General features: G+C 49.4%; 1 protein-coding gene across 1 annotated transcript in view; it reads left to right on the forward strand.

Moving 5' to 3' along the window:
* The window catches only part of LOC143926997 (serine/threonine-protein kinase Nek11-like), a 351,940-nt gene that overhangs the window by 219,188 nt on the left and 121,812 nt on the right, over positions 1-10,940 (forward strand). Inside the window, exon 10 of the mRNA XM_077451004.1 lies at positions 3,550-3,669. Coding sequence (XP_077307130.1) covers positions 3,550-3,669 — 120 coding nt within the window. The remainder of the gene's footprint in view (positions 1-3,549; positions 3,670-10,940) is intronic.

Here is a 10,940-nt window from a genome sequence, read left to right on the forward strand (position 1 = left end):
ACAAAGCATTGAAAGGTTGGCTGTTTTGGGTCTGCAGGGCAATCACAGTTGGCTAGAACTTTCCAGCCCCCGGCTCCATGCTTAGAGCATCAGAGGATCATGGGAAAGAATTCAGAAGCAGCATCGGAGGGTTGGCTCGGCATCAGAAGCAGCATCCATGACGGCTCGGCATCCTTCGATTTCTGCAAGATAATCATAGTTGAGTTTGTTCTGGTCACAGATCTGCAGGAAAGCTGATCTGTTACTTGTGGTTCTTGTCCCCATGTCATCTGTCCTACCTTTATACAGCCTATTGGGAAGTATGGGCATCACCGGATTTCACTTGCTGGTTAAGGCTTGGTTCACACTGCCTTGACCTGAAAGTCGCGCAACTTACGGTGCGACTTTGCCAGGTGACTTGAGTGCTACTTAATTGATAGAAGAATTGAATAGAAATCGGTCAGACCCAGTGGCGTAACTAGGACCTTCAGGGCCCTGGTGCAAGAAACCATGGAGGCAGGGGCGTAACTATAGGGGGTGCAGCAGTCGCGACCGCAACCGGGCCCTGTGATGCAGGGGGCCCATGCAGCCCCCTGTACATATGGCCGGCAGCAGCATAGGCATCTAGCACACACTATTACATACCCCCTCCATATCCCCCTGGGGACAGGGACCCCTTCTCACCTGGGGGCAGTAACTTCCTCTGCCCTGGAGAAAAGGACCTCATCTCTTCTGGGGACGGGGACCCCATCCTGCCTAGGGACAGTCCCCCAATGGGGCACCTAAAAATGTAAAAAAAATTTATAAATAAAAACTACTGATACCAGTGGTGGAACTACAGGGCTCACAAAGGTCATACCTGTGACAACGCCCTGGAGTTCCACCGCCGGACTCGGAGGGAAGGGCCCTGGCTGGGGTTCAGGGGGGCCCTTCATGGTTTCTTGCATCGGGGCCCTGAAGGTTCTAGTTACGCCACTGCATGGAGGGCCCCCCTGACCTCCAGCCAGGGCCCTTCCCACTGATCCCTGAGGCAGCAGGACCTGGATAGCAGGGGGAACAAATCCCCTCCATTTTCCTCCTGCAGTTACTTAATCCCTATCAGAGGGAGAGGAGGAGAAGCAGACTTTTAGTGGCTGCAGGAGAAAAATTGAGGGGATTTGTTCCTCTAAATGCCCCCCTCCCCCATCTAGGTGTTCAGGGGCAACATGTGCGCTATTGCAGTTGTGACCCCTGTAGTTACGCCCCTGGGATGAGTGCCAGTGGTGGTGGTGGGGGATGGGATTAGTGGCAGCAGTGGTGATTGAAGAGGGATAGGATCTGTGGCATCGGTGGTGGAGGATGGAATAAGTGGCAGTGGTGAAGGAGAGATGGGATGAGCGGCAGTGGTGGGGAGGATGGGAAGAGTGGCAGTGGTGGGGAGGATGGGAAGAGTGGCAGCGGTGGGGAGGATGGGAAGAGTGGCAGCGGTGGGGAGGATGGGAAGAGTGGCAGTGGTGGGGAGGATGGGAAGAGTGGCAGTGGTGGGGAGGATGGGAAGAGTGGCAGTGGTGAAGGAGAGATGGGATGAGCGGCAGTGGTGGGGAGGATGGGAAGAGTGGCAGTGGTGGGGAGGATGGGAAGAGTGGCAGCGGTGGGGAGGATGGGAAGAGTGGCAGTGGTGGGGAGGATGGGAAGAGTGGCAGCGGTGGGGAGGATGGGATCAGTGGCAGCAGTGGTGGTTGGGTGGGGATGGGATCAGTAGTCATGGTGGTGGTGGGGAATGGGATGAGTGGCAGCAGTGAGGCTGATGGGATCAGTGGCAAGGGTTGTGTTTGGGGGTGGGATCAGTGATAGGGGGGTTGAATGGGAATGAGTGGCAGATGTGGTGGTGGGAATGGGATCAGTGGCAAGGGTGATGGTTGGAGGGGGATGGGATGAGTGGCAGTGGTGGTGGGAGGATGGGATCCGTGGTGAGGGTGGTGGGATGGGATGAGTGGTGGGGAGGGGAGTGGTATCAGTTTAAAAAAGCGACCCGCTACCGCCTGAAAAGTGCCACTAAAGCACTGCAAAAATGAGTGGCAGTTTAGTGGCTTGACATACTCTTTAAAGTAAAAAAGTTGGGTGGGGAAGCTTGTGCAGGTAGAAAATGGCGGCACAATTCCCAATATTTGAAAAGCATAGGGTATCCCCGAATTTCCCACATGGGGAGACACGGCAATACAGGGGATTTTTAAAATGTTCCAAAACCAATAGTAGACAAGGTAGAAATATGTTTAAAAGCAGTATTTATTAATATATGGAAAGTGTGTAAAAAGACATTCTAAAAGCATTTGTACAATGCTGCCAAGTTTTCCATACAGGCGACAGAACGGTGGTGGGATTGACATGTTTCATCCAAATTAGGCTTCTTCAGGATATACTTGAAGTTCACATAATATGTTAACCCAAAATTTCAGACCTGTTTACTTCATTTATAACCTTCTTTTTTTGTGGTGGCCTATTTTCTTTTTCCCTTCTGTACATCGCTGATACAGCTTATGTTGCTGACTGGTGATATTCCATCCAAGGCTTTGACCATGATCCTCTCTCATCATTCTGCCCTGGTCTAGTGGCCCTTGATGCAGGCTCCTTTTTTAGCCTAATAGGATTACCATCAAACAAACTAACTCTTTTTTTATATCATTGTTGGTGTATAATTATGTCCGAAATTTTGGGCTAACATATTGTGGGAACTTCAAGTGGATCCTGAAGAAGCCCAATTTTGGCGAAATGTGTGGATCCCACCACCATTCTCCTGGGTTCTGTTGACTGTATGGCAAATTTGGCAGCATTGTACACATGTTTTTAGAATGTATTTTTTACACTCTTTCTATGGATTAATAAATGTTGTTTTTAAACATATTTTTACCTTGTCTACTATTGGTTGTGGCAATTTTGGGCTAACCCATTATGTGAACTTCAAGTGGATCCTGAAGAAGCCCAATTTTTGGCGAAATGTGTGAATCCCACCACTGTCTTCCTGGGTTATGTTGACTGTATGGCGCCCTCTGCTTTTTAAACATTCTTTAAAGCCCAATGAAGACCACACAAATAGATCTGCAGAAGGATATTGTACTAACAGTCTCAATTCATATAGACCTACCTCCAATTTCCTGTTATAGAAGCTGTGCAGGGTGTTCAAAGAAGACTTTTCAGCCCAACAGGCACCAAAGGGTACCCTCAGCAATCAGCGCTGACCTGGTCAGAAACACCTCTGTCTTCCTTTCCCCACGCGAAAGCAGTGTGAGGTTGAATGATGAGGGGTGTGGCTGTTACTGAGCTCTGCCAGCATAGAGCACTGCAAGGTGAGGGCAGAAAAGCAGCATTTTATCTGAGATAAAAGGGTATTTCAAGACATTTCCAGACATAAATCAGTCAAAAACCATAACCTGCGCAGGGCTATAGATGAAAAGAAAGGTGTAAGATTTCAGTTGGGCATTTAAGTTTGCCCCCTGCCATGGGGGATTGGTGGGCACAACCAAATGTAATAATCACATTTTCAAAGCTTTTTTACGTGTGTTTTTAATTAGTGTCTCTTGTAATGGTTTACAGGCAGGAGAAGCTGCATGTGGACAGTTTACGCGTCATGAGGGTTGTGCAGGAAATGCCGGCGCGCCAACGCCGAAGAATCCGCCAAGAGGAGCGACCAGAGAGCAGCATGGGAAAGCTAAAGTAAGGGAAGGGTTAACAGAGCGTGCAGTTGACGGCATGCCAAACAAATGATACGATTATTACATCACTTTGCGGGGCAGGTGCAGTTAGCTACTTTGCCACTAGGTGGCTCTATTCCAGATTAGTGTCTGGTACAGCAGGTAGTGACACCAGGTGTTAGGCTCCTTTTAGAGCTGGTAGTGACACCAGGTGTTAGGCTCCTTTTAGAGCTGGTAGTGACACCAGGTGTTAGGCTCCTTTTAGGAGGAGCCCCCCCCCCCCCCCCGCGGTGGATTGGCACCCATATATAAAATTTAGGTAAGGAGGAGCGCAGACACGCTTGGGACGCCGGAGCTCAACGCTCCACACCTGCGAGAATGTGGTCAGCACATCATGTAGGCCCTGCAAGGGGGCAGGAAGATCAAAATTTTGGATCTTTTTTTTTTTATTTGTTTAGCAGAAAGTAAAAACCCCCAGAGGTGATCAAATACCCCCAAAATAAAGCTCTATTTGTGTGAAGAAAATTATAAAAATTTAGTTTTGGCTACAGCGTAACATGACCGCGTAATTGTCATTCAAAGTGCGACGGCGCTGAAAGCTGAAAAATGGTCTGGGCAGGAAGGGGTATAAGTGCCCCCCCCCCCGGTATTGAAGGGGTTAAATACCATCAAAGGAAAGCTCTATCTGTTTCAAAATAATAATAAAAATGTCATATGAGTACGGTGTAGCATGACTGTGTAATTGTCATTCAAAGTGCGACGGCGCTGAAAGCTGAAAATGGTCTGGGCAGAAAGGGGTATAAGTGCCCCATTATTGAAGGGGTTAAATACCATCAAAGGAAAGCTCTATGTGTCTCAAAATAATAATAAAAATGTCATTTGTGTACAGTGTAGCATGACCGTGTAATTGTCATTCAAAGTGCGACAGTGCTGAAAGCTGAGAAATGGTCTGGGCAGGAAGGGGTATAAGTGCCCCCCCCCCCCCCCCCCCGGTATTGAAGGGGTTAAATGCCATCAAAGGAAAGCTCTATCTGTTTCAAAATAATAATAAAAATGTCATATGAGTACGGTGTAGCGTGACTGTGTAATTGTCATTCAAAGTGCGACGGCGCTGAAAGCTGAAAATGGTCTGGGCAGAAAGGGGTATAAGTGCCCCATTATTGAAGGGGTTAAATACCATCAAAGGAAAGCTCTATGTGTCTCACAATAATAATATTCATGTCATATGAGTACAGTGTAGCATGACCGTGTAATTGTCATTCAAAGTGCGACGGCGCTGAAAGCTGAGAAATGGTCTGGGCAGGAAGGGGTATAAGTGCCCCCCCCCCCCGGTATTGAAGGGGTTAAATACCATCAAAGGAAAGCTCTATCTGTCTCAAAATAATAATAAAAATGTAATTTGTGTACGGTGTAGCGTGACCGTGTAATTGTCATTCAAAGTGCGACAGTGCTGAAAGCTGAGAGCGGTCCTGGGCGATCTCACTACATGGCGAGATTACAAAGGGGACGGGGGGAGACCTCACCTGCTGCAGTACCATGAACGTGAGTCCGGGGCCCGGGGTGAGCGGACGGTGAGCCCATCCCAAAAAGGGATCGTTCACAGGAACATCAGTCGGGGTCACTCTTTAAAAAAAAAAAAAAGGACGATCCCTTTAATATTATTCCCCTCTGGATAATGTGACAAACATTCCATTTTGCTTATTACAAAAAAATGACCAGCGTCCTTCATTTACATTTATTATTCTTCTGTAGCCAGAAGGTAAAACGTGTCACAAAATCTTTCTGCATCAGCCGCTCCCTAATTACAGCGCCATTCGTACTTCTGCTTTCCTCCGTGACCGATTAAACTTTGTCCCCCCGAGAGATTCCATCATTCATCCGGTGTAATTATTACACTCCAATGTCCTCCTTCTATTCCTCCCAGATAAAAGGGAACTGACCGGCGGGGGAATGTATACCGTGCATGGGGTATTGTACTATCCTTGTGCCTGAACAAACATGGTGCTGGTCTTCTGGAGAGAAAAAAATGCAGATAAAGGTATTTTCAGGGGGGCTTTCCTTGCGAGGAGTAATAAATAACATGGAACCAGCCAGAGGGATGAAAAAAACTGAAGAGGTTCCCAAATCCACACAGCCCCCCCCCCCCCCCCCTTGTGCCATCGTATTCTGATCCGCAGCGCATGCACGGATGGAAGGAACATTTTCCAGCAATTCGGTTCAAGAGAAAACAATCCTGCGATCGGGACCGGCTATAGATGGATCGAAATTCTGCCGGTCGCTGCGGAACCAGCCAAATTCTGATCCATCTGTGGCCAGCTTTAAGCAAATCATTCTACTATACTTGTTATGTTCGAAGAATTCGTTTTGTATATTCGGATTCGTTTCCTGTATTCGTCATTTTCAAATCGAATGGAAATATATTCATTATTTTCAAATTGATTTGTATTTTGAAATTCAAATTTCTATTGTATTCTATTCAATTATATGTTTTTCTCTATTCTATTCCTTTTCTATTCTTTATTATTCTATTCTTTTGTTTTCTATTCTTTTATCTTATATTCTATTCTATTTTGTTTTAAAGGGATTGTAAAGTAAAAAAAACAAAAAACAAAAACAAACATGTTATACTTACCTCCACTGTGCAGCTTGTTTTGCACAGAGTGGCCCCGATCCTCCTCTTCTGGGGTCCCTGATTCCTCCCGCAGGTACTTCTCACGTTCATGCCAGCTCTCAGAAGTGTTGAATCTTTCTTTCATCAGACCAGAGAATTCTGTTTCTCGTGGTCTGAGAGTCCTTCAGGTGTCTTTTGGTAAACTCCAGGCGGCTGTCATGTGCCTTTTCCTGAGGATTGGCTTCCGTCTGGCCGCTCTACCGTACAGCCTGATTGGTGGAGAGCTGCAGAGATTGTTGTTCTTCTGGGAGGTTCTCCTCTCTCCACAGAGAAATGCTGGATCTCTTTGAGAGTGACCATCGGGTTATTGGTCACGTCCCTGACTAAGGCCCTCCTCCCCCGATCGCTCAGTTTGGCCGGCCGGCCGCTCTAGGAGGAATCCTGGTGGTTCCAAACTTCTTCCATTTACAGATGATGGAGGCCACTGTGCTCATTGGACCTTCAATGGTGCAGAAATGTTTCTGTACCCCTCCCCCGATCTGTGCCTCCATACAATCCTGTCTCCGAGGTCTGCAGACATCTCCTTGGACTTCATGGCTTGGATTGTGCTCTGACATGCACTGTTACCTGTGGGATCTTCTATAGACAGGTGTGTGCCTTTCCAAATCATGTCCAATCACCTGAATCTACCACAGGTGACCTCCAATCACATTGTAGAAACTTCTCAAGGAGGATCAGTGGAAACAGGAGGGGCCGGAGCCCAATTCTGAGTGTTGTGGGAGGAGCCTGTGATACTTATGTACACGTGGGAGGAGCCTGTGATTCTTATGTACACATGGGAGGAGCCTGTGATTCTTATGTACACATGGGAGGAGTCTGTGATACTTATGTACATGGGAGGAGCCTGTGATTCTTATGTACACATGGGAGGAGCCTGTGATTCTTATGTACACATGGGAGGAGTCTGTGATACTTATGTACATGGGAGGAGCCTGTGATACTTATGTACACATGGGAGGAGCCTGTGATACTTATGTACACATGGGAGGAGCCTGTGATACTTATGTACATGGGAGGAGCCTGTGATTCTTATGTACATGGGAGGAGCCTGTGATACTTATGTACATGGGAGGAGCCTGTGATACTTATGTACATGGGAGGGGCCTGCGATACTTATGTACATTGGACGGGCCTGTGATACTTATGTACATGGGAGGAGCCTGTGATACTTATGTACATGGGAGGAGCCTGTGATACCTATGTACATGGGAGGAGTCTGTGATACTTATGTACATGGGAGGAGCCTGTGATACTTATGTACATGGGAGGAGCCTGTGATACTTATGTACATGGGAGGGGCCTGTGATACTTATGTACATGGGAGGAGCCTGTGATACTTATGTACATGGGAGGAGTCTAATACTTATGTACATGGGAGGAGCCTGTGATACTTCTGTACATGGGAGGAGCCTGTGATACTTATGTACATGGGAGGAGCCTGTGATTCTTATGTACATGGGAGGAGCCTGTGATACTTATGTACATGGGAGGAGCCTATGATACTTATGTACGTGGGAGGAGCCTGTGATTCTTATGTACATGGGAGGAGCCTGTGATACTTATGTACATGGGAGGAGCCTGTGATACTTATGAACATGGGAGGAGCCTGTGATATTTATGTACATGGGAGGAGCCTGTGATACTTATGTATCCAGTGGGGACCCCGGAAAAGGAGGATCGGGACTGCTCTGTGCAAAACCATTACAGAGTAGGTAAGTGTTTGTTATTTAAAAAAAAACTAAAATGTAAGCCTTTACAATCACTTTAGCTGATCGTACTTTTCAATAGCTGCTGCTACTGACTAAATTGAAGGGTTGAAGGCTGGGCAGTTGTTTTACCACCATGACATATCTGCCCCCCATAATGCGGTGTGTGGCAAGCTCGGTAATCCGCTAACAAGGTTATGTGAACGCTTCAATCCATTGTCATTCAGAGTGGTCTGTTCTAACCGTTGACGTTATCTGAGAGCTCCATCAAGAAAAATCGAATTGTGTCGGTCAGATTATCAGTTTTTCCACCGTTTGGTGATACCTCCCTCTGGGACGATAATCTAATTTTATTACAAGGGCAAACAATGCAGGTTTACTTTTTTTTTTGTCTAAGGGCTTCTGGCTGTATGAGGAGGAACACAATTATAATGTTCTTGGGTGTCAATATAAATCTGAAGCTGGCGGGAGGACAATAAAGCCAATCATATACTCACCGGCCACTTTATTAGGTACCCCTGTTCAATCGCTCGGTAACACACATTGCTAATCAGCCAATCACATGGCAGCAACTCAATGCATTTAGGCGTCTAGATGTGGTGAAAATGACTTGCTGAAGTTCAAACCGAGCATCAGAAAAGGGAAGAAAGGGGATGGAAGTGGCTTTGAACGTGGCGTGGTTGTTGGTGCCAGACGGGCTGGTATTAGTATTTCAAAAACTGCTGATCTACTGGCATCGGAACGTCTCTTAGGCAATGCCCTCTCACCAGAACCGAGCCCTCCTGCTGCAATGCCCTCTCACCAGAACAGAGCCCTCCTGCTACAATGCTCTCTCACCAGAACCGAGCCCTCCTGCTGCAATGCCCTCTCACCAGAACCGAGCCCTCCTGCTGCAATGCTCTCTCACCAGAACCAAGCCCTCCTGCTGCAATGCTCTCTCACCAGAACAGAGCCCTCCTGCTGCAATGCCCGCTCACCAGAACCGAGCCCTCCTGCTGCAATGCCCTCTCACCAGAACCAAGCCCTCCTGCTGCAATGCTCTCTCACCAGAACCAAGCCCTCCTGCTGCAATGCTCTCTCACCAGAACCAAGCCCTCCTGCTGCAATGCTCTCTCACCAGAACAGAGCCCTCCTGCTGCAATGCCCGCTCACCAGAACCGAGCCCTCCTGCTGCAATGCTCTCTCACCAGAACAGAGCCCTCCTGCTGCAATACTCTCTCACCAGAACCGAGCCCTCCTGCTGCAATGCCCTCTCACCAGAACCAAGCCCTCCTGCTGCAATGCTCTCTCACCAGAACCGAGCCCTCCTGCTGCAATACTCTCTCACCAGAACCGAGCCCTCCTGCTGCAATGCCCTCTCACCAGAACAGAGCCCTCCTGCTGCAATGCTCTCTCACCAGAACCGAGCCCTCCTGCTGCAATGCTCTCTCACCAGAACCGAGCCCTCCTGCTGCAATGCCCTCTCACCAGAACAGAGCCCTCCTGCTACAATGCTCTCTCACCAGAACCGAGCCCTCCTGCTGCAATGCCCTCTCACCAGAACCAAGCCCTCCTGCTGCAATGCTCTCTCACCAGAACAGAGCCCTCCTGCTGCAATGCCCGCTCACCAGAACCGAGCCCTCCTGCTGCAATGCTCTCTCACCAGAACAGAGCCCTCCTGCTGCAATACTCTCTCACCAGAACCGAGCCCTCCTGCTGCAATGCCCTCTCACCAGAACCGAGCCCTCCTGCTGCAATGCTCTCTCACCAGAACAGAGCCCTCCTGCTGCAATACTCTCTCACCAGAACCGAGCCCTCCTGCTGCAATGCCCTCTCACCAGAACTGAGCCCTCCTGCTGCAATGCCCTCTCACCAGAACCGAGCCCTCCTGCTGCAATGCCCTCTCACCAGAACCAAGCCCTCCTGCTGCAATACTCTCTCACCAGAACCGAGCCCTCCTGCTGCAATGCCCTCTCACCAGAACTGAGCCCTCCTGCTGCAATGCCCTCTCACCAGAACCGAGCCCTCCTGCTGCAATGCCCTCTCACCAGAACCGAGCCCTCCTGCTGCAATGCCCTCTCACCAGAACAGAGCCCTCCTGCTACAATACTCTCTCACCAGAACCGAGCCCTCCTGCTGCAATGCCCTCTCACCAGAACAGAGCCCTCCTGCTGCAATGCTCTCTCACCAGAACCGAGCCCTCCTGCTGCAATGCTCTCTCACCAGAACCGAGCCCTCCTGCTGCAATGCCCTCTCACCAGAACAGAGCCCTCCTGCTACAATGCTCTCTCACCAGAACCGAGCCCTCCTGCTGCAATGCCCTCTCACCAGAACCAAGCCCTCCTGCTGCAATGCTCTCTCACCAGAACAGAGCCCTCCTGCTGCAATGCCCGCTCACCAGAACCGAGCCCTCCTGCTGCAATGCTCTCTCACCAGAACAGAGCCCTCCTGCTGCAATACTCTCTCACCAGAACCGAGCCCTCCTGCTGCAATGCCCTCTCACCAGAACCGAGCCCTCCTGCTGCAATGCTCTCTCACCAGAACAGAGCCCTCCTGCTGCAATACTCTCTCACCAGAACCGAGCCCTCCTGCTGCAATGCCCTCTCACCAGAACTGAGCCCTCCTGCTGCAATGCCCTCTCACCAGAACCGAGCCCTCCTGCTGCAATGCCCTCTCACCAGAACCAAGCCCTCCTGCTGCAATACTCTCTCACCAGAACCGAGCCCTCCTGCTGCAATGCCCTCTCACCAGAACTGAGCCCTCCTGCTGCAATGCCCTCTCACCAGAACCGAGCCCTCCTGCTGCAATGCCCTCTCATCAGAACCCAGCCCTCCTGCTGTCCCTATCAGCTCCTCGGGATCTCTCCTAGTCACTGTAGATCTTCACATGGACACCTCAGCTTTCTGAGTGAGGGTCAGAGAGGTTGAGTGACAGTGG

The sequence above is a fragment of the Lithobates pipiens genome, unplaced genomic scaffold (genome assembly GCF_037356315.1).
Source record: "Lithobates pipiens isolate NorthernLeopardFrog02 unplaced genomic scaffold, aLitPip1_a1.2 Scaffold_10, whole genome shotgun sequence".
Classification (NCBI taxonomy): domain Eukaryota; kingdom Metazoa; phylum Chordata; class Amphibia; order Anura; family Ranidae; genus Lithobates; species Lithobates pipiens.